The sequence below is a fragment of the Aulonocara sp. 'chitande type north' Nkhata Bay genome, linkage group LG9 (assembly GCF_057382095.1).
Source record: "Aulonocara sp. 'chitande type north' Nkhata Bay isolate Kocher_YH1m ecotype deep benthic linkage group LG9, A_spYH_male_GT1.1, whole genome shotgun sequence".
Taxonomy (NCBI): domain Eukaryota; kingdom Metazoa; phylum Chordata; class Actinopteri; order Cichliformes; family Cichlidae; genus Aulonocara; species Aulonocara sp. 'chitande type north' Nkhata Bay.
In genome coordinates, this window is record NC_141352.1 from 20,104,771 (window position 1) to 20,132,353 (window position 27,583).

At 42.0% G+C, this 27,583-nt stretch overlaps 1 protein-coding gene across 21 annotated transcripts in view; it reads right to left on the minus strand.

Moving 5' to 3' along the window:
- kiaa1217 (KIAA1217 ortholog) overlaps positions 1-27,583 on the minus strand; it is a 126,343-nt gene that overhangs the window by 10,315 nt on the left and 88,445 nt on the right. For 12 of the 21 annotated variants that reach the window (XM_086306402.1, XM_086306398.1, XM_086306394.1 and 9 more), the window contains exons 3-11: positions 18,150-18,230; positions 16,882-17,077; positions 13,717-13,915; positions 12,341-12,434; positions 7,511-8,301; positions 5,889-5,993; positions 5,315-5,364; positions 2,866-3,005; positions 2,526-2,701 (exon numbers count right to left, since the gene is read on the minus strand). In XM_086306402.1, coding sequence (XP_086162528.1) covers positions 2,526-2,701; positions 2,866-3,005; positions 5,315-5,364; positions 5,889-5,993; positions 7,511-8,301; positions 12,341-12,434; positions 13,717-13,915; positions 16,882-17,077; positions 18,150-18,230 — 1,832 coding nt within the window. Of the gene's footprint in view, positions 1-2,525; positions 2,702-2,865; positions 3,006-5,314; positions 5,365-5,888; positions 5,994-7,510; positions 8,302-12,340; positions 12,435-13,716; positions 13,916-15,846; positions 15,994-16,881; positions 17,078-18,149; positions 19,785-27,583 lie in introns of those variants that run through there. The other 9 variants (XM_086306396.1, XM_086306395.1, XM_086306407.1 and 6 more) reach the window with 5 other exon arrangements.

Here is a 27,583-nt window from a genome sequence, read left to right on the forward strand (position 1 = left end):
GGTTGTTAGTACCAAACAGGCTGGGTTGAATATTTCAGAAACTGTTGATCTACTGAGATTTTCCCACACAGCTTTCTCTACGGGTTACAGAAAATAGTCTGAAAATGAGAAAATATCCAGTAAGTGGCAGTTCTCTGGGCGAAAATGCCTGAAGATGCCAGAAGTCAAAGGAGAATGGCCAATCTGCTTTGAACTGATAGGAAGGCAACAATAACTCAAATAACCACTCACTGCGACCAAGATATACACAACAGTATCTCAGGAAGCCTCCTGTCAGCTAAGAACAGCAGAATTATGCTACAATTGGCACAGCCTCACCAAAATTAAGAGAATAGAAGAGTAAAACAAAAAAACAAAACAAAAAAAACAATCCCTGGTCTGATAAGTCTCAGTTTCTGCTTAGACATTCAGATATTAGGGTTAGAACTGGGCATAAACAACATGGATCTATTCTGCTTTGTATCAGTGGTTCACGTGGTTTCATTTCATAGAATAGTATAAGCACCTTACTACAAATTGAGCACTGCTTAAACGCCACAGGCTACCTGACTATTGTTACTGACCATGTCTATCCCTTTATGACCACAGTGTACCCATCATGTGATGATTGCTTCCAGCAGGATAACACACCATGTCACAAAGCTCAAATCATCTCCAGCTGGGTTCTTACACGACAATGAGTTTTCTGTACTCAGTCTCTAGACCTCAATGCATTAGAGCACCTGTGAGATGTGGTGAAATGGGAGATTCTCAGGAACTGTGTGATGCTATCATGCCATTATGGCCCAAAATTGGCATCTAATGAGTGTATACTTGAAAAACAAAACAAAACAAACAAGCCAAAAAACCCTGCATAAACAGGCTCTTATTATGATTGTTTGCACTGTATAAACACCAGGGGGCAGGATACAATCATGTTTCTTAAAGATCATAAGCCAAAACTGGGGAAAGGTAGGAAAAGTCTCTGGGATTGATGCATGAAAAGCAATAGTGCATATGATATGTAAAATTCATATTTTAAGCTGCGAATAAACATCTTAACTGTGCAGTCCTCTTTCCTGTCTACACTATATTGCTTAATCTAGACTGGATCTGGTCTTATCCCAAACCCCCAAATATTTACACACTGAATGAGGGCTTATTTGTGAGAAAGCACTTCCTCACATAGAAATCATATCACCCTGCCTGAGAGCCATCCCGGTGCTAGAGAAAGCTGGCTGTTCCAAAGGGAAATGTGCTGTATGATAACATTGTCTGCAGTGTTGGATTGCATGAGAGGGAACTAAAATCACATTTCATTGTGGCCAGGTACCCTTGAGAAACACTCTTTTATAGGAGTCCCCTGAAGGGATTAGGAAAGGCAACAAGGAGACAGTGTGTTAAATGCCCTTCTATGCAAAGGCTTTTTGGTAGTGAGAATGATGGAGTTTTCCTTTTTTATGAAGCCTCCACCAGAACAAAAATACTGTTTGTTCAATAATGTATCCCTCTGTTTGCCAGGGTATAGGAGGCAGCCTTTAAAGACCACTTGCGTTGCATTTGCATGAGGAATTTGGCACTTTTCTTACTTCCTTTCATAATTCTTTCTCGTGAACTGAAACGGGCAGTATGGGACACCAAGAATTCCACTTAAGGCGAAAATAGCTTCAAATACTGCAGTTGTTCAGCTTTCATCCACTGAAAATGACCACTGTCAGATTTAATACGTTTTTTTTCTTTTTCTGTGTGACTTCATTAAGGTTTTCCTGTGTTTTTATGGTATGACTTTCCATATTTTAAGGGGTGAGTTTTAAAAAAAGGTTACAAAATATGGTCTGATAGATTGAATTCTCTCAAGAGGGCAGCAGTTTTGACACCACGCACTCCAAATGGTTCTAAAGCCAAGCAGCTCTAATTGCCATGCCTTATTTAAGGGGCCAGGAGCTGTGTTTTGCTGACTCACAAATGGCTGCATACCAAGTGTAACAAAGGGCTTAACACAGCTTCAGTGCCCCGACTTCCTCCTGTTCATTTCCCAGAATCCAAGAACTGCTATGATTGTGTTTATTGGAGCATATGTTCGCCGCTGTCTAGCAAGACAACACTGTTTGACCTTGTCTGTAAACATCCAAATAAAAAGGATTCAATTACTGCTCCCTGTTGGCAAGACGAGGCGAATGAATTCAAATAAGAGCAGGGCGGTGAGTAATTACTCCACAGTGGAGTCCATTGTTTTAGACCGCTGTCTCTGAGAGGCAGGCGTAGCTTGCCTGCATAAACCTGTGGGCTGTAATTTAAAGGGTGTTGGCTTGTCAAAGCGTTTAGGATTGAATGGCTCAGGTGAGCTGATAACAGCGAAGCCTTTTGGGGGCTTCCTATAAACAAAGGCACAGCAAATGTAGTTGCAGATATGTGCACTACATCAACTGTCAGACTTTTGAAAAACTTTGTTGAATGCAAACAAACGTGTCTATCCATTTTAGACACAATTTAAACAAAACAGCATCTGTTGTGTTGGGTAATGAGCGAGTCCTGAGCAGTCTTACCTGAGCTGTGTGAGGACACGCTCCTCCAGACCCAAGTACTTGTGCCTGTCCTCTTCTACCACAGCTCTCTGTCGCTGAACAGGGTCCTCCATACGCCGCATTGCTTCTGCAAGTTTAATACTGATTTCCTGCTCTGCCCGCTTCAGCTGCACCCGTAATGCCTCCTGATTCTGGAGCTGAAGTGATGTACATAGCAAAGTGAAAGTTATTAGAGGACCTGGACTAGTAAACCGAGATATATGGCTTTTTGGGTATCTCACTTAATCACATGCATATACACAGCTGGAAATGTGAACAAACGCAACAGTTTAATTTAATTAAAATGGAGACAAAGTCTTGCCTGCAGCTGCCTCATCTGATGCAGTTGCATCCTGAGGTCAGAAACATTCTTCCTGAACTGCAGGAGGTTTACTTTGAGCGGAACTGAGCCCTTGTCTGGTGGGCTTGCACTGTTCTTGGGAGACAAGACCGGAGAACCACCTGGACCAAGAGAAGAAGAAAAAAACCCACACAGCACAGCTTAAGTTTGTTTTCTGAAAATTACGAGCCATATGTACATACTAAAACCTTTGAAATCAAAGCTCATAATTACTCTTATCAACTGTAAAAATTCTAGTAAACATTATTAGGGAGGCTTTAAAGTGTATAATTTTTTTTCCTTTTTCAAGCACTCACTCTGCTTATTAGCAGGCAGATTGTAAATGCCCGTAAACACACTTTTTCTGACCTAATGTCCCAAATGTTCAGCAAAGATTTCTTCTAATTTTTGTGGCATCATTTCTACTTCATTTGTACTATAGATATGTTAACACTCTTATTAGTTGCAGCTGGAAATGGCTGTCAACTAATTATTTCAGTCACTGCTAAAGATGAAGAACAGGCTGAAACCATGGAAACCAAAGTAACTTACATCCATGGTGGAAGTCCCTAAATAGAAAGTAAGAGCAATATTTCAAACTGCACCATGAGATTGAAATGTAATGACCCTATAGAACTACACGTTCAGTCACAACAGACAACATTGGTTTTGTCAAACACAGCATGTAAAGGAGGAGCTTGAGTGGGTTGCAAAGCAGCTTGCAATGAGCACCAACTGTAGGTGGGCTAAAGCAATTTTAATACTGCACCCCACTTGATCAGGTTACTTGGTCTTTAAGTTTTGTTTGCTAGGTTATATAGTTAGGGTGTTTGTTTTAGTATTTATGTTCTCCTGGTTCTTATCTAGGGGCTTTGTTGTTTAGTTGTTAACACATTTGCCTTACAAAAGTCTTAAAAGATCAAGCCTGGCAGGAAACACAAATCCAGCCTCGGGGTTTCACAGGCTAGTACCGATAACAAGCCTGGATAAATGGGAGGGCATATTCATTTGCTGTGGTGACCCCTTGGGAAATAACAGCTGAAATTACCTCATCTTCTAGCTCTTATCTATACACAGATGTGCTTCCATTTTTTTTTTCTTTTAACATATATGAATGCCATCAGGGACTGCAGTTACAGGATCCAAGTGCTCATCTTAATTATCGTGCATTGTCCTTTTTAAATAAACCTGAAACTAGTCATGAGGATATCAGCAGAGGTGTCAGCTGATGTGGGATGACAGTGAGGTCAGCTGAGCTTGACTTTGTGTCCTGTGTAGCTAAATTAACACTGCATGCACTGAGTTTTACAGTAACATATCTTTTCAAAAATGTGTGTCAATTAACCTGGAATCTTAGTTCACTATATAAATAGTTGAAGTTGGGCCAATTTTCTGGTAGAGAGCAGTTTCAAGGTCTGTGTATTATCCACAGTAACTTGGAAATTCTTTCTGAAAGGACGCATTTGTGCTGTATTTTTATCAGAATTATGAAATGAATGTCTGTCTCTGTATATTTGAGGCAAATGTGAAAACCATCTGCAAGAATGGATACCAGAAGAGGCAAGTACAAATTTTTTCGTGTAATTAAGAGCAGCCAATCCTTTAAACACAAAAAAATACAAAGAAAGTAGTGTCCATCCATTTTAGTTAAGAGAAACTTACCAGTGCTCCCTAAATTCTTTTTGACATATACCATGACGCAGTGAAAGAGCACACTTTTGTCTTTGTAATCCCCCAAATCTATTTACAGCGTGAACAGACCTGAACTACTGGTTACAATGTATATTTTGAAAGAAGGACATGCTGGGTGGTGACAATCAAGAAGCATGTGAGGGATTAAACGAATATCCTCACGTTTTTTCATGTTAGAGGCTGTCTGGCGAGATCAAAGAAGACCCTGTAACTTTTCTGATGTTTTGAAGATTTGCTCAAACACAGCATGACAAGTAAATCCCTCTGAAAACTACATACTCCATGAAATGTTTCTTGAGACACGAGCTTAGCTTTCAAGACACATAAATAGCGTTGTGTTTGTGCTTCGCCACTGGTGAGGTTGCAGATCTTTTTATCAAGCTAAGGTCTGGCCGCAGAACGCTGCGGCGCGGAGATTGAATCGCTGAATCATCTTGGCAGGCTTGAGAAGTAATAGCATCTTGTTTTAAGTAGTGCTTTGAGGGGCTTGTGTTAGCTGCGCTGGCTCTTGTCTCTTAACTCCTATTAAACTGGATGAACTGGGTAAAGGAGTGCAAGGAAATATGAACTGATGACAAGCAAAGAAGCCTGACTTTGTTTTTCCTCCCTCCAGTGCTGTTCATTGCAGACTGCTGACTGACACTGATGTGTGGGCTTGTCTGCACATGATATTATGGCATTTATATCAACTAAAAAGAAAAAAACTCCAGAAATCCCACATAATAGAAGAGATACTAACCTGAACTATGAGCACTGTGGGCTGGAGATGATGTCTTCGGGGGTCTCTCGCTGCAGTCAGAGAGAAATTTATCTTACAAGAGTTTGTGTAACAGAAATAAACAGCACTTTGCAGCACTTTAGATTTACAGCTCGATATTAGTAAGGACAAACAAGTTAAAATAAAGAATGATGGAGCAGACTGACAAACCAGAAAGGTTAAAATGATGTTAATGATGTTAACAAGCTTCATCATCAGTGCATACAGTAGCTACATTCAAATTCACAGCAGACATTTTAGACTAGGCGTCAAGCAAACATTTCCAAACAATATAAATAAATAAAGAAGATAAAGAGCTGAAAAGCAGCCAGATGAACAATAGTGGCCATTTATCTAGAGGGCAAAAGGCTTCGATAACAGATTCACATTCAAACCGATTTCCTTTTTAGCAGACACTATTTTACCTGAGTGTCTGATATGGCCATTATTGAAGGGATAATTTATCCTTCCTCCTCTGACTGAATCACAAGGCTTTTCTTTTGAAAAGTCCATTTCACCCGATGCCTCCACTCTGGCCTATACTGTGATTGCTTACCTTAGAGGCTCCTTGGTGCCACTAGTGTTTGGGCCCTTTAAAAGTGCATGCTGAACAAGACCAGTCAAGCTGGCAATCTGTTGTTCCATAGCCTTCATTCGTTCTCTGCAGACACATCAAAAAATTCTGCTTTCAACACCGAGGCCTATTGGATATGACAGCTGCCACTGGAGCAAATATTAGCTCAGAATGAAAACGGGAGGGTTGTAAACAGAATAATCAATCGCTTTTAATCACCTAACCATGAAACGTTTTGCCATTTTGTGAGATGATTACACAGCAGAGATTTTTCTTTTGTTTTGGAATTGATTTGCAATATGCCACAAGTAAATGTTGTCTCTGGTAAATATGAATCGTTTCTGAATTACAAATAAAACAAAAATGTAAAAACCCCAAAAGCTCGTGTCCAAATAGAATAAACAAGACGGACAACTTCTTGACAAGCCTAAGCTTGACACCCAAGGTGCTCGGGTCATATTGTTTTTTTGACTGAGTCACATGTAGTGACTGCCAAAAAGAGAGTGAAAGGATTATTTGAACTGTATGACACTGCCTTAAGAAAGCCTAGGCAGGTGAGGGAACTGGCAACAGAACTACTTTTGCTTTATAAGGCACATAAGATGTGCCTTATTTAGTGTGCTTTCATCTTGTTTTGTCATTTATTTATGTTGTCTTGCTATTTATATTTCCTGCAGAGTCTGTTTGGAGCACCCACGATTTCATTGCACATGTACAGTGACAATAAAGGGCTATTCTGTTCTATTCATAATTTATCTTGAGGCACGGGGCATGTTAAGGACACAGTGCAGACACAAAGTCTATGTGAATACAACAATGACCACAATATTTTACACGAGTATATTCTATGACACCTACAGTTTATTTTGAAAGTGAAGCATGGTACTTTCCCAATCAAATTCCTTCACTCTTTCAGATATTCCCAGGGCATTTCTAATGGAGGTTTTGGGCTTCCCAGGTGGTCTGGCCTGATCTGCATGACTGGCCATTTCAAATACTTTTTCAACCTGGCCAGTATTTGCTTTGGGTTTCCAAGTTACACACAGAGCCCATGTACCCTCCTTTCTAGTTAAGCATTGCTAAGAGGCCAGCATCCCTCTTGCACCCTTTCTGTGTTTATGTGCTCTCAGTCTGAGAAGACAAACCTAACCCAGGTACTAAAATATCTGTTAGATTAACTGAAACTGAATAGAGTCTGTAAGGGGTGTTCTTGTTTAAATATACACTGATTAATAGAGCCTTTAGATACTATCCTGTTTCACTAGTGGTAGCTATGCCTGGGCTTACACGCTCATCAACAATATCAGCTCCAGAATTCGAGTTAGCAAGATAAGCAAGAGCTGGCTATATACACAAACCAAACTCATCAAAATGTGCTTCATGTGCAGATCTTTATGCTGAAGACAGTGAGAGGGCAGGTTATATTTATTCTTCACGCATGGATGATGAAACAGAGTCAGACCAGGTACTGGAAAGCAGCAGTTCATGGTTAGGGTGACACTGGGATGCAGAGTTAGTCCATGCTCCCATGCAATGTCTCGGTAGTTATTTTAACAACCCCCCCCCAGCTACTATATGCAACACTGTGTCCTCTGCTAGCTTACCGTGTCTGATGGTCACTGGCAGCTGGGATTGGCCCCTGGAGGTCTGGAACCACAGGTGAGCCCATGCTGTTCCGTGGCTTTGTCCCAGTTACTTCTTCCTTCCTGAAGGACTGGCGCACAGGCGAGCTTCTCTCCATGGTAACACTATGAGATGGCATGCCATGAGGAGGTCCACCATGGATGTCAATCATTCGTACCTCAGTCATCCGATGAGGGGATGGCGGAGGTGTCTTAGAACCCAAAGTCGGCAGCTGGCTGTTTCTGGACTTCTGCCTGTACAGAGAGGGGTGATCTATAGTGTCTGTAGGGCTAGGTCCACCATAAGAACTCGTGGAGCGGATGGAGGCACGGTGAAATCCCCCCATGGCATGCTCTGGACCATCAAGACCAGGGCTGGGGTGTGGTCCATGTGCTGCAGCAATGCCCATTCGTCCCTCTTGGAGGAGGTATGGATCTGCGTACAAGCCCTCATTCCCTCTAGAAAGAGTGTGGCTCTTTCCAGCCATATCCTCATCTGGCTTGACATCTCGTCTCTCTAGGATGGCGCTGGGACAAGGAGAGTTAGAGCGGGCCGGTGGGTTGGCATTGGAGATTCTGTCCCTTGGGATGGTGGCGCTCCCAGGTAAAGAGCCCTGCCGTGGGCCAAATGGGATTCTGGAGGGGGATGGAGGCATAGAGTGGGGCGTTGGGGGGAGTGCTGCTTGCATTGGGTGGTGGGACGGGGGAACCATGGGAGGATGCCTTAGAGGGGGCTGGCCATCACGGCCGGCAAGTGCCATTTCACTGTGCATCTAGAAAAAAGAAAAAAAATCATAAAAACACCCAAAAAAAATGATTTAATATATATAAGTACACAAAAAGTTCCTTCTTTTAGTAGAAAATCTTAAATTAAAGATGCATATTTCTGTCAACTTCAGTTACTTCTTACTTTGTGTAGGTCTTGTAACTTTAGACTGGAGCTGCCCTTAAAACAAAAACATCTATCTATCTTACACTGTTGCTTTTCAAAGAATATATACTGTCAGCAAATTTTCCCAGAAGTAGAAAATAGTTCCTGGACACACAGCATATCACTAAGCCCTTGATATCGTGCCCACAGGCTTCCATATAAAACAATATTGCATGAAGAAGTAAAGACTATTCTCCCTGTTAAAAAAAACTGCACAGTTTCTGCTTTTTGAAAGAAGGTGAGGTTAAGTGTTGCAAATGCGCTCCAGGAGATAAGACTATGGCTTTCTACCAGAGGTTCATGGAAGCCTTCGGGGTTAGACAGTACCTTGGCTAATTTGCAACAGTATCTGTCTGTCTGAATAGCAAATACAGTCCACAGTTCTTTAGCTCAACCACCTTAAAGCTCTTTGAAGGCTAACGTGCAAAAACCTAACCTCAATTAATTGGAACACTTTTCTTGGTTAAGGGATATAGAAGAATAGTCAGTGCAAAAGTCTTAAAGGTACACAGTGTTCAGTCTTTACATTACTTCCTCTACTTTTATTTTGACACCTTGCATAAGGCAAGACTGTGTTTTGCTTAACGAATAAAAAAGAATTAAATTATTTCCTCTGCAAACAAAAAGTTACTTGATATGCAACATGCACCCTTGGCCAGCCATGCAGTGAAAGCAATAATGGAAATTTGATATCGGCTCAGAAAGAACAAGCAACAAAACAATAAAAGTCATTTCATTTTAGATTGGGTTTTCTTTAGTTTGTTTGTTTTTCTCTCGCTCTCTTCTTTACTGAACTAAACATGTACAAGCACATTTGAAACCTAAATTATAAACACAGACAGAATTCATGGATACACACTCTCCTAGAGGGTGTCACAAGTGGGTATGAATCGAATCTGTTTTCCAGTCTAACTTTCTATTCCCGTCAAACACACAAACTATTGTTTGTCCGACGTATGACTCACAGGTCTCACCTAAAAGTCAAGACAAGTCAAAAACGTAACGCAAAGTTTTTGTGTTTTCAGTCTCGTCATTATTTATTACTTCCCAGAGTGCCAACAAAGATTAGCACAGTGAGGTGAACAATAAAGTGGGTGTGACCCTTGTGTGTGCAAGAGTAGGTGTGAACTGGAAAACAACAAATGCACACAGAGAATAAAGTAACAAAAGAGCTCAGGCTTGGCTGTGGTGACAACAGTAAAAAGAAAGAAACTTTGTAGCAGGGAAAGTTCACGCAGCAGTAAATATGACTGCAACAAGTCCGACCAAGCAGCAAAACACTAAGACTTCAGCGCAAAGAGCCACTGCTGACCGTCACAAAACCATAAAGACTTCTACTTTTAAGGTGCACACTCTGAAGCCCTAAATAACATCTGACTGCTTTTCCAATCCCTGCAAAGCCATATAAGAACATTTTTAGCCAAAAGGCATCAGCTCTTAATCCCAAACAGATGTTGCACCTTTGAAACACCGACCAAAACATCTAAAAATATCCCTACAGTACAGAGATCTCCTTGCTTTGTGACAAAACAAAGAAGTAGAAGCTCGAAAAACAAGCACACGCAAAACCATATCAGGCAAAAAAGATGCAATTTATCTCCCAGACCTTTCTCCTTTCTCCATCAGTCTCTTAAGCTTCCAATTATGAGAGCGGCATGTCTAGTAGGAGTTAACAAAAGTTGCCTCAATCTCTTGGCCTGTCAGAGTTGGAGCGAGTTTCCCGACTAATTCACAGACGTTTCAGAGCCTCACAGCGAACAAAGCAGGCCAGATAAAGAAGAGTCGTGCTGCAATGTTCGTGAAGAAAGTTGTAAATATTTAAAGAGCTGATCGAATGGCTGAGTGTACTATGCGGATGTGCTGTAGGGCACTAAATGGTGTTGGTGAAAGAAAACACTAATTATTAGAATTGTAAGTTGACACAAGATGAGCTGTCATCTTTTTTTGGACAAAGACAAAAGAAAAAATGGTGGATTGTTTTTAGGAGAGCAAATCAGAGGCTAGCTAATAACTCAGCTACTGTTTCCAAAACATCTTCTTAACTGGTGTGTACATACTGTCTCTGTCGACAGCCACTATTGACTATACTGTATGAATTCAAAGCAAAGCTTGAGGCACTATCCCATACATATATAAATATATGTATCAGTAAAGATTAATGAGTCAAACTTTTGAAATGCAATTGCAGGAGAGTTATTTGACCGCCTGAAGTTTATCAAGTTACGTGTCCATTCCTGTGTACATTTATCCAACTCGTATTATTGCAGCAGTTGCTTTTATAACCAGAGACAGCTCTATGCAAGTTTCGCTTGCCAGACATTTTCAAATCGATAGCCGAGATGACTGCAGATCTCAATTTGAATCAGATCTGAGGCCTGGCATCCCTGCAAGGCGAGGGCATTCTCTACGGCCCAAACACATGTGAGGTGCACCTTCAGTGAAACAGTGTTTGAACAGGTGCTAATTAAGCCCTAGCGACACCCTTTTTTCCCTTTGTGCAGCCAATTTTCTATTTCCTCAATAAAAGAGGTTGAATTTTTAACACTGCCAAGAATAGAGAGGCTGATAAATATTACGTTGAAAACTGTGTTGAGTCTTAGAGCTTTTCAATATGTTTGTAAAGGAAGGGAAGTTTGCCAACAGCTTAACAGCTTGCTTGATGCGGAGCACGTTCATCAACCTCTGTTGTTGTATTTAAATAAAGCGACTTGACTGCAATAGAAGCAAACTCTCGAGTGGGAATCAATAAATGGCATTTTAGGTAGTTTTCTGTAGTGTTTACACTTAAAACACCACCCCACAGCCATCCTCTGTATCTGGGTCAGCTGCTGCTGGGTTAAAAAATGACGGCAACAATCTTTTTCTTTATGTTAGCATTGCACTGTGTTTGCATAGGAACCTTTAAGAAGTTGCTTCATACATTTCAGTTCATCGAGTTCCAAGCTCTTTTTTTAACACCTGCAGTTTCGACGAGAACCAGAATTTCAACAACAGCAAAAAAAAAAAAAAAAAACACAATTGGAGTTTTTCTGCTGATGTACTTTGAAACTTTTAAGCTCTCAAAGTAAGATTCCCCTTTTCACTTTTTCAGTATCTTATTTAGCCATCTTTTTTTTTTTTTTTTGAAGAGCCGTCTTTTATTCGCCTCCCTTTGAAGGACCCGATTGGAGAAAGTCAGCAACTTGCCTGTCAGCAGCAAAGAATAAAAAAGAATTTCTGCAGCACCTCAATGTCACTGTGGCATCTGAATGAAGAGCTCTTAAAACCATCACCTTAGCTGCCTCATCACTCCTTTAAACTTAACCAATTTCACTTTAAACTTAGGTGACCATACGCAGCACTGCATGTAGTGTTAGTATAGCGGGGGTTAATATTTAAAGCAAAGCAATTGTGCCAAAATGCTAACTGTAACTGGCAGACGGACAAAGCGAGGACAGATGACTGGTCAGGGCAGATTAGAGGAGCGGATCTGAGGAGGAACAGTAGACGAAAAAAAAGGCTCTTTGGGGGTTTTAGTTTGTTACATCAGCAGGAAATAAACAAGATAGAATCAGAATAAAAGAAAAGAGATTAGAGCAGATATTGGGAGGAAGAATTCAGAGAGGAAATAGTCCTGAGAGCTGAGTCCAATTGTCCCTTAAACAAGTCGCACCAGAGCGTGTAGAGGACGGCCAAACGCAGGCCCCTGGGAGAACAATACAAGACCCCCTCTGAAGAGATTAACAAGAGGCAGGGGGACATTCCTTCCCTTTACTGCATACAAGATGTGAGAAACCGAAGACCGGGCTCGCTATTCTATCTGCAGCAAATCTTTTCTCTACTCAGCTGCCGCTTTTAATGAGACAATTTCACTGCTGTGCTGTGGACAGTAAAGTACTCACCCTGACATCGCCATTGGTAGGTCGGGGTCCATGGTTGAATGCCTGTGCTGGATCTTTGTGGTAAACCTTCAGGCAGGAGTGGTCTGTGATGTTCCTGTAGGAGGAAGAGGTGCTCAGTGGTAAGAATTTAGCCCAGATATCGCCATCAGACAGCGGCCGATCCTGCCTCAGTCGGGTTCTCTGCAACAGCCCCACCAAGGGCACATACCCCGACAGAGGCTCTGACTGTTCGCTATTACCTGACATTCTCTCTAAATATTCAAAATCCATAAAAATATTAACTAATACTATCTTGCTACATGAACTGAGAGCACACCTGCTGTTTCATGTCCTGGGCTCAATTTAACTATGGCATTATGGTCGCCCGTACAGCCCTTAAGCTACGACGAGACAATTTTTTTTACAGCCCTGATAAAATATTACTCACAAAGTACACATTGCACTTGAGCAGGATCTCTGCAGGCAAAGGGCAAAGTTCGTATGCCTTCAAGAGTAAAGCCTTTCCTTCTGAAAAACAACTACAACAAATGGCTGCCTGCTTTCTCAGAAGACAGAATCTGCTGTATTACTGATAAGACATGCAGGTGAATATCAAAGTAGGATAGTACTGGTATGTATGTTTATAAATGAAGCAATGAGAGCTTTTAAAAAAAAAAGCAAATATTTCTTAAAGATTTGCAAAGTCAAATTTTTTCATTAAGACTGGCAACAACCACCAGGAAAGGTATCAAAGTCAGCTAAAAGTAAACCTTAGTTTGTTTACAGTTAATGCTCTTTTTTTTTTTAACTTTCTCTTTAACATTGAAGGAAAGTGGAAGTGAGCCCATTTCCTGACCAGTGACATTTCCTGTTCAGGGAGAGCTGAAGAAGGAAGAGGATGGAAAGTGTTCACAGTGGGTAAATGGAAATAGGTCTATCCGATATCCTCACATTGTTCCATAATGATGTTTGTACAGGATCAACATTGCATCTGACCAATCACATTGTTATGATGTCATAGCTTTGTGACTTGGGGAAGAAAACTGCCGATGTCCACTCAGGAAAAACATCCAAAAAGGGGGCGGTTAGGGTCAGGGTTAGGTTTGAGGGTTAGGATGTGTCGTGGTTTGGGTTAGGGTTACGGGACTATAGTTACGGTTATGGTTAAGGGGTTATGGTTTGGTGTGTTGTGTGACGCTGTTTCTATGTCATAAAACTTTGACATCACGTGTGATTGGTCACTTGCAACATTAGTTATATCGATCCAAGAGCAACACCAACACGACAATATCAGATCGACCTAAGGAAATAATAAACACAGTATGCGATGGCAAATACATGCTCCCGATCCGTTTCTGTTACCATGTTTATCACATGCAAACACAGTGCATCTTTACCTGACATCAGCAAGTTCGTAATACACGTTCCTCATGTCGTCTTTGACGTACACGGCAACACTGGGTGACTCCAACATCTTCATGTTGAGCTGCTGCGGGAAGGCACTGACAAAGAGAGCTCTGATTGTGTCAATGCTGGTGATCTCATTGGGCATGCGAATCTGTTTGGTCTCGTCTCCGTACTGCAGGTACAGTACACCTAAAGGCAGGAAGCAGGGAGACTTGGTGATTAGTCCTTTCAAATGTTTCCCGTGACTAAGACAGTCCTATTTGAATTCCATAACTTGCATTAGCAGTGACGCATTGTTTCACTCCCATATGTTTTCTAAAGGCCTGAAGAATTTCAGCCCTGCACGCAGTGTTAATCTGTCAAGACAAATAGAACATTTCACGCAGTTCACTGAAATTGTGTCGGTGTTATTCCAATTACAAACCAGTGGTCTGCTTTTACTGTTGAGCTACTGTATAGAGTACTGACTGTGCAAGAATGCTCAATATATTGCAGTAAAATCATTGGGCTTATGTTATTTCATGTTAGTGCAGTAAACAATGCCAAAACTGTGGTGGTTAAACAAAAAGGGACGCTTGTAGAAGTTTGGGTTGGTTTAAAAACCCTTCAATGGTGAAAAAAATAAAATAAAATAAAACATCTAACAGCATAATTCCAGCCTTGTAAAAAGAGTTGGCAAGGGCCCATGTGACACGTCTGGTCATGGCCGCTCAGTGCAGATTACTGGCCGGACTCAAATTTTCAAAAGTTCCCGGTGTTTTTTTTCTTCTTCTTTTTTGTTTTGGTGCAATTTGGATCAACTCCTGCACAGTCCCGAACGGATAAGAGAGTCTGAATTGGGCTTCAGCATTTATTCTCAGTTGAAATGTGGCTTGGAAAGCATCAAAAACAAAAGTGCATGAATGTAATCATGTTGAGGGCAGCCTTTTGCTAAATATTTGTAATGCACTGCGCTGAATCTTTTGCTTATCACTTGCACAGGATAAATTATTTGGTACAGGCAGTGAGCTTGGGGGTGGGGTCAGGAAGAGAGGACAAAACTAGGGGTGGATCAGTACAAGTTGTGCATCAAACAGACCAAAGCTTGAACCTCTGAACCCTGGGTGTGGCATTTGTACTGTGCTTTAGAAAAACAGATGGCTCTTGAACAAAATTTATGGCCACGCCTACAGAGCAGTTGTATAAACAGTGCTGGGGGGGGGGAGGAAACAGGAAAAAAACATTTCTATTTTCAATCTGCGATTCATTACCTCAAACAGCTTTGTGCTGATCTTCACAGGCAATCAGTGGCAACAATAGAACGTAATGAAATGATCAAAGCAGTTCAATCAGCTCGTGTTGTTGTTTTGCTCATATTTCATAAGAAATCATCCAAAATGTCACATTTCATTAGCTGCAGAGGCAAAATTGTCACTTGTGCATTTGTGCACTGGAAATAACTTGCTTTAAGGAGAGGAGGGTTTGGTTTTACTTGGTGTAACCCCATAAAAGGAGCTAGCCAGTAAAAGCTACCAGATGTTGGTGAAATATTATACAAGATCCTACATGCACCACGAGACAGAGTGAGACAGAGAGTGAGAGAGAGAGAGAGGGCAAATCCAGGAAATAAAATTGCTGAGTCTATCCGTTGCTTTCTCTCTCTGGTCTGTCTGGGTTCCTGTGTTGGAAAAACTTAACAAAGTGCCCATTTGCAGAATAAATTCATCTTTCCCCTGAGAGCTGTTACGTTAACGGCCGTGTAGTTTTCATCCAGATGTTCGCAACTAGGGCGAAAGAATTTGATGACAAAGCACCATTGATTGAGATTGCATCGTGCACACCTCTGTACTCTTATTTGCTATGACAAAGTTGAATAGCTCAGTTTTAACAGCTGCATTCCTGAGCACCTGGTTTCACTGAGGACTGGAAACAAATAGCTAGTGGGTTTTTCTGACCAAATGGGCACAGTTTTTCCACATCTCTCCAGTAAGACACAAAAGTCTAAAACAAATAAAGTCTAGAAATATATGCTCATCGCAGCGATTGAAATGCAGCGAAAAGGCAGACGACTATAATACACCCGCAAAATGAAGAAATTCAATACACTTGATGCCACACTTAAGGATGAATTTGATACTCACGTTTGAGGTTTTAAGGAATCCCTGTTTTTCTGCTCACTGTTAAGATGCTCTCAAAAAGCCATAAGCTACTACACCAAAAAGACACTTAAAAGTCCCAAATGTCTGCTGGGACCAAGCGAAGCGTGTGCCTGTCTGTGTGTGTGCATGTGTGTGAGAGGCAGTGGTGGGAGGGACAGTGTTGTGAAGTGGTGCCCCCCACCTCCCCCCTTTTTTTCTCCTCCCCTTTTTCCTCACACCATAACCCCCCACTGTCTTAACACTCTGTCTTGATGTTTTTGATAGAAGGACAGAGAATGATGGGACATGTGTACGTGCATGTGTAGAAAAACTTTTCAGACAAAGCAAGAGGCACTACTGGCACGGGAAAGGAATACGACACCCTGCAGTTTCATTCATTTTCACTTTGGTCAAAAGTCTCTCAGATGCTTGCCTATTATCCCGTGGCAGACGCCTCGCCGAGTTGTAGGCTGCGCTGACGCTACACTTTGTTTGGAGAGTTTTCTAAGACTTTGCATCCCTCTCAGCCAAACACAGCCACCTAATTCTGCACAGCTCTGAGCCTTTGCTGCATATGTATGCAAATGTAGCACCGTGCACGTTGATAAGACGACCCGTTTCTAATCCTGTCAATACCACGTTGGCACACTGTGGATGCTTTTCTCCTATCTTTCACTACAGAAGAAATGAATACTAATTAAAACAAAACTGTGCGCTCAGGTTGAGAAAGGAGGAAGGGTGGAGACTAGCAGACGGATGGAGTGAGAGGAACAGATTTGGACTTTTAGTGAAACAATGACATCATACTGTGGTTAGGAGCTATTACAAAGAGTTATGCCAAGGTTATGCTAAAAGAACGTGTCAAACATTACTAATGCTAGTTAATGCTGTGAGTCTTTAACAGGGCAGATACAGGAACTTCCTTATAGCAAATTTATTTGGGGATTTTGAAATAGAGCATTACAAGATTGTCAACTGAATTTTCTCAAACTAACAGAACTGCCATGAACCCAAAAACTAATATAACATCCAGCATACCTAGTGAGCGGTCCTTTGTCTGATTGGCCGATCGCACAACAGGCAGGCTGGCACGAACCCGGCTGCCACGGGTGAAGGTTGTGGGCGCTTCAGCCTCAGACATGGTGTCCAATGATTCCAGGGAGGCTAAGGACAGGTGGTCGACCTGGTCGCCGATACTGTGCTGGGTGCTGGCGCCGTGCTTTGGGCTTCTGCTCTGAAATGGGAGCACATGGAAACAACACCGTAAGAGCAATACCCTGTACACAAGTGTACACAAGATGATACTTTACATGCTTTAGTATTACATTCTCTCAAGGACACAACAAAAAAAAAATTTTTTTTCACAGTATAAGAAACTTCTTTGTGTTATCATGCATTTAGTGGAGCAGAAATAACACTTCCTGACAATGTCAGGTGTGCTGTGAGTCACACGCATTCTTTGCAAAGCGAGAAAAATAAATCTTTAATGGTGACTTTGACTGCAGCAACACACAAAAAACTATGAGTCTACTCATGCAAATGTGCAACAAAGTGTTAATACACACACTACAGGATCTTCTGCTGCTATTAAATACACACCCACAGGTATGCATGGTTACTAAAAGTACCAACACCCTAAAAGAGTTCAAAGAGATTCCTAAAATGTTGTTCCAGAAAGAGAAATTTCTAGTAACCACTGATTAAACATCAGGACTTGTGTGATCAAAACGTGAAGATCAGTTCACTTCTCTGTAATCATATCTGCATGGCGTGGCATCCTCGAGCTAGGGATACAATAAGAAGATCTGTGACCTGACTCCTGAGCCCACTGAGCTATTGTGCGGTAAGGTAAGGTGAGCTCCACCTCAAGGGGAAAACTCTGAACACTGGGCTCTTTATGAAATTGCTCCCCTTTCTGGCAACAAAAATGGTGATGTAAAGCCATAGCAGATGAAGGCACAAGACTACCAGGCCAGGTCCTATGGGTTATCTTGAACAAGCCAGCCTGCACATGCTGCCATTATCTCACACTCATACTCGCAAGGGCAAAGAAAGAATGTACCGGTAAGCATATTAAGATAAGTGCAGTTGACAGATGTAGTTTAACCTGACAGCCAAGGCTGGCTGACAGACAGGGCAGACACTGATAGACTGATAGACAGGGCAGACACTGATAGACAAGGGGGCACTTGGCTTTAGGAACATGGTCACAAAGCAGATGTTAGCGAGTGTGCGAACATGGTCACACAAACACACACTCTGACAACACTGCAGTATGATGCAGATAAGATAAAAGGCTGACTAACTCTGTGGGGCAATTGGATTTTCATCAAATACCTCTGAATGTCAAGCTCAGAGTGAAGGGAGGAGAGCATGGCCTGTAAAGACTGATGGAAGAAAAAAGAGGAGAGGAGAAAACAAAAAAGCAAAAAGCTTAGAAATGCCAGTGGGAGGTTGAAATGGAAAAGAAATGTTCATCCGACAAAACAGAAGAACCATGGCAACGAATCAATGTCGACGGCAGGCCATAGAACAGAGGAATGAGGCTAAGTGCAAAGACAGCCTAAGTGCAAAAGTTAAACATAGTCTAAAAAGTTAGATTGTATTTACTTTAAATCATCACTTTTTATATGCTTACGTTTGTTAAAATTAGCACTGACATGATAATCCTACAAATCCTACCTCTTAAAAATGTCTACAATAACATTAATTGCAGCCATTTATACAATGCCATATCCTTTAAAAAAAAGACCATTTAAGCTCATCAAACTTCACATCCCTGTGTGATGTTTGCTGAGTCAGTATGCAAGCATTTTTCTGAAGTACCGTCACAGCAGCTGGGCAAATTGGTGAGCCGCAACTCAACTTTTATAATTCCATTAAAATATGCTTATACTGCAGGACTCAGAGATTTAAAGTAATGAATAAAAATGTACTCTTATTTTGTTAATACATGACGATAGCCACTTAAATAATAATAACAATATTAAAAGAGAGGTCACACACAGTTGGGCTGTCACCTGAAACCAGTCATGTGTCTGGAATTTAATCTGACCACTGAATGATACATGACCTTATTCACTGTTGGTGGCCCTCCCACACTGCTTCTCATATGCTACTGTGTCACCCCTGGGAGTGTTGAATCATTTTGGTTTCTTCCATCACCTGTAGGTAGTAATTATGTCAGAGTGGTCTGGCAGTGTAATCCAGTGTTTTCTAAAACTACCGAAGTGGAGAAAGCGGCAGCCACATTCAGACTTTAACTTTAAGTTCCCTTAAGGATCACATTTCTGAATTTGCTGTGCGAATTGATAGCGTGGTTTAAGATGTGCTTGGCCATGAGGCTGATATCAGTAAACAAAAACTTAAATTACTCATAGTTTTGGCTGGAACTCAAAATGTAGGGGAGTAGAGGAAGATTAGATCATTTTGTTCTTTGCTGTAACTTAGTTAAGAACAGAGTGTTTCCTCCTTGATTGAAGGCTTTATGCTAAGCTAAGATAAAGGTAAGCTAAGCTATGCTAAGCTAAACCCCGCCTGGCTTCAAATGCATATTTAATTAGAAGGTCCTTAAACTATTAATTTTTTTTTTTTTTTTTTTTTGCCTGTCCCATTTGGCTCTTTTGCCATCAGAATTGTTGTCTAAAGGCAAAGAAAGATGCCCAACGGATTTACTTTACCAAACTGACCATCCCAGCCTTGCCGTAATGGTCCATTTGATTCACCTTTTATTGTTTATTTTATTTTCACTTACTGAATACGGGACAGACTTGACTGGGGGAAAGAAGGGGAGAAAGAAAGAGGGAAAGAGAAACAGCTGAGAAGAGGGACGGGGGAGAAGGGCAAAAGACAAAAACCAACAGAACGGGCAGAGAAAAAAAAATGCATATATCAATCACCTGGGTCACCTGCTGAGAAAGAAAAAAGAAAGCAAGCAGAAGAGAACAAGAGTAATAGAATAAACAACATCACAATGATATATGGGAATATGACAGTAAATACTAAATGTTAAACATTATTGTGCAGCACATAAGATCAACAGAACACAGTGTGCTTTGAGGTAGGAGCCAAAAAGGGTGTAGTTTGTGGGTGTGATCACCCGTGTGTACACCTGTGAGCATGGACGCGCTTGTTTTTTGTTTTTTAAAAGGTTCCTTCATGTAATAATCTGCTAGAGGGTGTGGGGGGGCCACAGCCCCGTCCTCCAGGGCATGAAGCAGGTGTGGAGGAGATCAAAACTCCAGACATCCAGAGGCCCCCAGAACACAAGAGACCAAGGAAGACCAACAGAGGGGCAGCTGCGCCACTGTCCCGGAAAGAGCTGAGGAGAGTCCTAGATGAGGGCTCACTCAGCAGCCGCGGAGCAGAAGCCAGGGGGAGTTGCAGTGACGCGCCCGTGAGCTCCGCCGGCAGCCAGCTGCACCTGAGTGACCGAGCCCCAGGCCGAGAGGCCGGGGGCACCCCACCTCCGAAGTGGCCCGAGCGAGCCCCAGGCTCCAGGCCCCGATAAGCGGCCGCCAAGGAGTGAGCCGGTGTGTACCTGGACGCCCACCCCCGGACACAAAGAACCACCAACGCACCGATGTCTGAGGGAGTCCGCCACTGGCAGGGGAAGTGGTGGTAGAGGGAGATAGGCCTCCAAACCTTGGAGGGCCTGAGATGTCCCCAGAGAGGTGGCGCCTGACACCCAACCTGACATATAGACACAGACATACAGGCACACACAGATACAAACAACCATTCCCACCCTCATGCTCTCATATGCACTTACTCCACACTCAACCAACGTGGAGACAGACATAAAAAGACGCTGTACACACGATCACACTCCCCAAGCGTACTCTACAAACCGGGTCTAGGTGCCCCCGCCCCTGGAGGGGGGAACTGCACCCAGACCCAGGTGGTGTTTCCCTTTTCCCTGCGGTGGGGGGAGGCAGACCGCCCCGACTCTGCAGCAGCAGGAAGGCTCCACACTCCAGACCGCAGTCGGACGGCCAACTCCTCCTCCTAGTCCTAGCCCCCCTGCTCCAGCAGGTCGCAGAGAATGGGGGTGAGAGAAGACTCCAAACCTCCCTCCACCCGCTCATTGTAGTGTTGATGCATGTGTGTTTTAAGGTGCATTTAAAACCCAGGAGGGCTTGGAGCTACCTGCCAGAGAGCAGCAGGTAAGCGCATGGTCCCTCCTGCTAGCCCTCAATGTCTATGTGTATTTAAAATTGAGAGGTGGGCAACGATGCCAGGGGTGGGGTGTACACCCTGATGGTACTTTGGACTCCGTGTATCGTGCCCACCCCCAAGATCCTATATGTATGTGTAATGAGAGTGTGAGTAATGTGAATGTCTAAGTTGTGGGATAAAATTGAGGCAGAGGCAGCCAGAAGGGGACAGAGGGGGGGGTAGCCTCCTCTGCACCCTGGTGACATACCCCTACTCCAAGGCCCTGCATGTGTGGGTGGTTGTGGTGGAGCGGGAAGAGGGAGGCAGCTGGAGATGGGGAGGGAAGGAAGGGAGGGGCAAGTGACCCCTCCCTGGGGCCAGCTCCCCCGCTGACCCCAGTAGGCACCCCCACACTCCGCGACCCGCCAGGGAAAGGGGGCCCAGGCCCATCCAGACCGGGGCCCAGTGCAGCAGCGCCGCCCGGCCCCACAGAGCCCGGGACAGTCCACCCAACCCCACCACAGAGAAAACTGCACCCACCCCACCATCCACTCATCTTCCAGACTACATAAGACAATAAACACCCAGGCTGAGATCTTCCTCCACCTCTCCTGTATCTCCCCCTCCTGCAGAGGGAGCTCCTGAGGAGAGGAAAGCTCCTGCAAGATGTGACAATCTCCCCCACCAGTTGAAGAGCCCCCCAGGTGGCTCGATGCACCGGCGGCACCCTGCTCCAGGGCCGGGCCCCCATGCACCCACCCGCCCACAACCCCGGCAACACACCAACCAGGACCCAAGCCCCCGAGGCCCGGTCCGGGTCCCAGCCCAGAGACGGAGCGCCCCCAGAACCTCACGCCCATCCCGGACCCACCCAGGGGCAGCCAGGCTACCAGGTCAGTAACCCACGTCCGTCAGCACAGACCCTCCCCTAGCCCCGCTGCACGCAGCCGCGAGGAAACAGTCACCTGAGAGCCAACAGAGCCCCTAACCGGACATGACCGCTACCCCGGGTTGAGCCCCCCAAGGAAGATGCCTCCGGGGAACCCCCCGACGCCCTAAGCCTGTCCCTACCCCCACACCAATCACAACAGTGAAGGCGGGACCAAACTATGACCCCCCACCCCCACTAGGTGATGGAGCTGATCAAAGGAACCCAGAGCAATTGATCTGATGTGGTGGCAGAGGCTGTATCAAGACTAATGTAGTCTAATAGATAATTTCTATATTGGTTAGAATTAAGATTATTTTTATTTTTCCAGTTCATGAGGACTGTTTTCTTGGCTATGCATAGGGCAGTGAAAACCATATGGGCGATATTCTTTTCTGAAGTGACATTATCTAAGCTGCCCAACAAACACACTAAGGGGGAAGTTGGAATGTTACATTTCAGACACTTCGATAAGTCTTCACATATCTCGCGCCAAAACTTCTGAACTGGTGGACAGAACCAAAGAGCGTGGATATAATTGTCCGGTGAATTGGTTTGGCAGTGTGAGCAGTTGTTGGTAGACGTAAAGCCCATCTTGAACATCCGATGACCTGTATAGTGCACTCTATGTAATATTTTGTATTGAATTAATTGAAGACTGGGATTTCTAATTAGATGAAAGGTTTTTAAGCAAATCTGAGACCAGAAGTTTAGGTCTAAGTTAACTGATAAATCCGCTTCCCATTTTGCAATAGGAAGTGATATTGATTCATCTGTTTTAGAAAGCATTCTGTATATTTTGGATAGTAATTTGGGGGGTTTAAGAGTAAGAAATTGAACCACACTTGGTGGTGTTTGTAGTTCAACTTGACCCGGTTTAAATTTCTTTTTTACTATGGATTTAATTTGTTGATATTCTAAAAATCTTTTCTTGTTGATCCCATATTGTGTAACTAGTCCGTCAAATGAAATAAATTCTGTTCCTTCTAGTATATGTTCTAAATATTTGATTCCTTTATCACTCCAATCTGAAAAGTTTATCATATTATTGTTTTGTAATATGTCAGGGTTGTTCCAGATAGGTGTACGTTTGCATGGGATTAATGAAGACGCCGTCAATTTTAGAAACTCCCACCATGCTGTCAGAGAAGAGCTGATGTTGATGCTTTTAAAGCATTCATGTCGTTGGATGTTTGAGCTGATAAATGGTAGGTCTGAGATCTCTAGATTATTGCAGAGTGCTTGTTCTACATCTAGCCAAGGTTCATCTAAGAGGGTGTGTTTTAGCCATCCTGAGATAAACTGAAGCCTGTTGGCTAAGAAGTAGTGCTGAAAGTTAGGCAGTTCTAGTCCTCCTTTATCCTTGGTCTTTTGTAGTGTTTTTAAGCTTATGCGTGGGGGTTTATTTTTCCAAAGGAATTTGGACATACATGAATCTAGAGATCTGAACCAATCTTGTGGCGGTTTAGTTGGGATCATTGAGAATAAATAATTTATTTTTGGTAAGACCATCATTTTTATAGCGGCAACCCTTCCCATGAGTGATATGGGTAGACATTTCCATCTAGCCAGATCATCTTCTACCTTCTTTAAAAGTGGGATATGGTTTAATTTAGTTAGATCTGCAAGCTTGGGAGAAACATTAATACCTAAATATTTTATATTTCCCGATTGCAGTGGTGTAGAAGAGGAATTATGGAAGGAGCAATTAATCGGTAGGACTGTAGATTTTGACCAGTTAATTGAGTAATCTGATATTCTTGCAAAAGAGTTTATCAATTCAATCACCCCAGAGATATTGGTTTGTGAATTTTGGAGAAAGAGTAACACATCATCCGCATAAAGGCTGATTTTATGTTCCACGTTCTTGCATTTTATGCCCTTAATTACTGAATTCTGTCTAATTGCTGCTGCTAGTGGTTCAATAAAAATTGCAAATAGTGAAGGGGAGAGTGGGCATCCCTGCCTGGTGCCCCTCAAGAGACAGAAGCTGGAGGATGTCTGGTCATTTGTTCTAACACAAGCTGTTGGGGAATTATATAATATTTTTAACCAGTTTATGAAAGAGGATCCAAAACCAAATTTGTGTAAAGTTGCAAATAGAAATTTCCAGTTAACTCTGTCAAATGCTTTTTCTGCGTCTAAAGAGAATATTGTAGTTTCTAGGTTTTTACTGTATGAGTAGTCTATCAAATTAAGTAATCTACGTGTATTTGTTGATGAGTGCCTACCTTTTATGAAACCAGTTTGGTCAGGATGAATTAAGAGGGGGGTTATTTTCTCCAGTCTCTTTGAGAGAGCTTTGCAGATTATTTTAAGGTCTACATTTATAAGGGATATTGGACGATAGCTTGAGGGATATACAGGGTCTTTGCCTGGTTTTAGCAGGAGATTAATGTTTGCAGAATTCATATTTGATGGAAGTCTGCCCTTTTCTTTAATTTCCAACAACGTTCTGTAGAAAACTGGTGCTAGAATCGACCAGAATTCTTTGTAGAATTCTGCAGGAAAGCCGTCTGGACCTGGAGCCTTATTATTGTGCATACTTATCAGGGCTTCCTGGAGTTCACCTGGTGTCAGTGGTGAATCCAGTGCCATTGCTTGAGTGTCCAATAATTTTGGAAGAGTTATATTGTCCAAAAACTGATCAATTTCTTTTTTAGATGGGTTTCTTTGTGGTGAATACAACGTTTTATAGAAATTCCTGAAAATGTTGTTTATTTGTATCGGTTCATATAATGTGTTCCCAGATGAATCTTGAACAGCACATATAGTTGTTTTTTCTTTATTTATTTTTAGCTGGTTTGCTAGAAATTGACCGGATTTATTACCATGTTCGTAATTTTGTAGGCGTAGTCTTTGTACTAAGAATTTTGTTTTTTTATCAATTATCTCATTTAATTCTAGTTTTGTTTTACGTATTTTGTTCAATGTTTCCTGATCTTGGTGGGACGCGTAGGCTTCTTCTAGTGATTTGACTATTAATTTAAATGATAGAAAACCAAAACCATAGTTAAAGTAAGAAAATATCATTTTTGGTACTTACTGTGTATATATATATATATATATATATATATATATATATATATATATATATATATATATATATATATATATTTTTTTTTTTTTTTTTTTTTTTTTTTTTTTTTTTTTTTTTTTAATACAAGCACATTTAGCCACAATAAGCTATAGCAATATGGCTATAGTGCAGTAGGGTGTCAAAGAAGAATCTGTTTAAAGTGACTTTTATTTTTATGTATCAATAAAAATAACTGTTTCACAGGAAGAACCTATGTGATATATATTTGCATTAATTTAATTTTCTCCCTCACCTTATTTACTTGGCAGCATTGTGCCCTAAATTAATGGGACAGGATCACACTGAAAAAGCAGTTAACTTCAATTGAAGCATAGGGGCTAAAGCTTTAGAGCCAGAATGATACAGGATTTTAAGGATCGATACCGATATTTGGTACTGTTTTTTTTTTTTTTTCCCATTCAGACACACAAAACAAACAGAATTTCCTAACAAAACTTGTTTGCAGTTGTTTATTTATTTGTTCATGCTCTACTGGTTGTTGCGTTTGTGCCATTCCAGACAAGCATGCTGCTAAAACGGAAGTTGCAGATTGCCTTGTGGTCAACGAGCAACTCAACACTGATAACATGGTGGAATGGTGTTTTTCCTGTCTCTTCTTAATTTTTTAGATTTTCATTTATCAACCATTATAAACGTTGGATCTGATAGACCGTCGAATATCTGCCGATAATTTCAGGCCCTCAACAAATCGACCAGGCTGTGAAACTATTACACCCTATTCAGTGACATAAACAGTATCCATGGCTCATCATAGTACTCAAGATAAGATCTTTAAACAATGGTGGCACGTTTCTTTGTTACAGCAGCAGCATTTCTTTGCAGTGACAGTACACTACCTTGACTATGCAAAAGAAGAGACATCATTAAATTGACATCCAAAATGAATCTCATTCACATGGAAGGCATGCTTCCTTCTTTACACTAAACAGTAGATAATGCTGGGATGGCACACCCTCGATAGTACAGAATCTAAAAAAAAGAAAAGGATATTTATTGGATATGTACTCAAATTTTACTTCAAAGGGAAAGTTGTCTTATTTAAAATGTACTTTTTTAATTTCTAGAAAATGTTACAATGGGTACAATGTGACAGTTATTGCACAGGAGAGAAAGGCTGTTAAAGCGAAAGGAGTCAAACATAACGATGGAGAAAATTGCAAATGAGACCTTCTACCTCCCTGTGGAGAGGTGGGGTAATTAAGTTAAACCACTCCACACCACTCCACATCTGACAAATGAGGTGTCTCCTCAAAAGGTTAACAGTTTAGTTCAGATTAACTTCTCCGTCTCTCTCCCTCACTTGCATACGTGCATAGATTCTCAATTCAACACAAAATCTCTGTACATATCATATCGTCCTGAAGTATTTGAGCCACAGACGCTTCCTGTCCAAGCTTACCCCTTCCTGCCTTAAGGGCCAAATGTGAAAGCCACAGACCGCCCGCTGATTAGCAGTATAAAACCTGCTTCTGCCCACACATACCTATAGTACATTCCACAGCAGCAATTTCCCCTCACTTCAGTCAAAACCAAACGGCCTGTGATTCTGCTTTTTCAGCAGCGACTGCCTCTGTACACCACATTGGGTCTGACAGTTATGATGAATGTGAAACTGAGACATCAACATTAGCTCATACACAGGAACATGACAAGTCATAAACTGATGAAAATAGCCCCTTGGGAAGGAACGTGTCTAGAAAATTAAGCTCGAATCTGTCAAAGAAATCAGAAAATGTCGACTTCAACGACGGCTTGGTTGTCTGGTGCTGCAGCCAGTGTCAGCGGCCTGTTTTTCCTTTTTCTTTTTTAAAAAAAAGTAAACCTGTGTCAAATAGTCATCATGATTAGAGTATGTTAGAGCAGCTCTAGAAATAACTCAGTGGAATTTGCCTCATCTAAATGCTGATGTTGTGTGGCTTAGAGCCTTTTCCTCAGGCTCTTGCTGGAAAAAAAAAAAGAACTGTCTTGAACACTACTTGCTGGAGCCTTATTATATTAAATGGATGTCAAAAACTGTACAGTGTGGGCAAGCAATAATTAGGCAAACAACCATGCTTGCGGAGAAAATAGATGCAAAATAAAAGTGTTTCAGTCAAACTCTGTCTGTCCCAGTGTGTGTGTGTGTGTGTTTGAAAGCCAAAGAAAGACGGATACACAGAGACACTCAGTGTGTGCATGAGTGAGTCAGGCCATTGTTCCAGAAAATCTGACCCGAACCCAGGACATCCTGCAAACATTTATGCAACAGTGGTCTGACAAACAGTATGTTGTCATGAGAAAGCAAGCGTTGGCTTGCATGTCTGCATTAACAAAATACATGTAATATTCAAACTTTATAGGTCAGTGCTCTTTCATACTATGCCCCGTACACTTCACTTGATTCACTTTTCACTATAGTTCCACCTCGTGATCATGCGTGTACAGTGTGGGTACTTTTCACTGTAACCCGTCTTGATTATTGCAATGCTACTTTCACTGCAAGGACAATGTTACATGATTTCACAAAGCAGAGCAGAATATGTTATATCACGGTCCCCTGGTCTTAGTCTGACAGG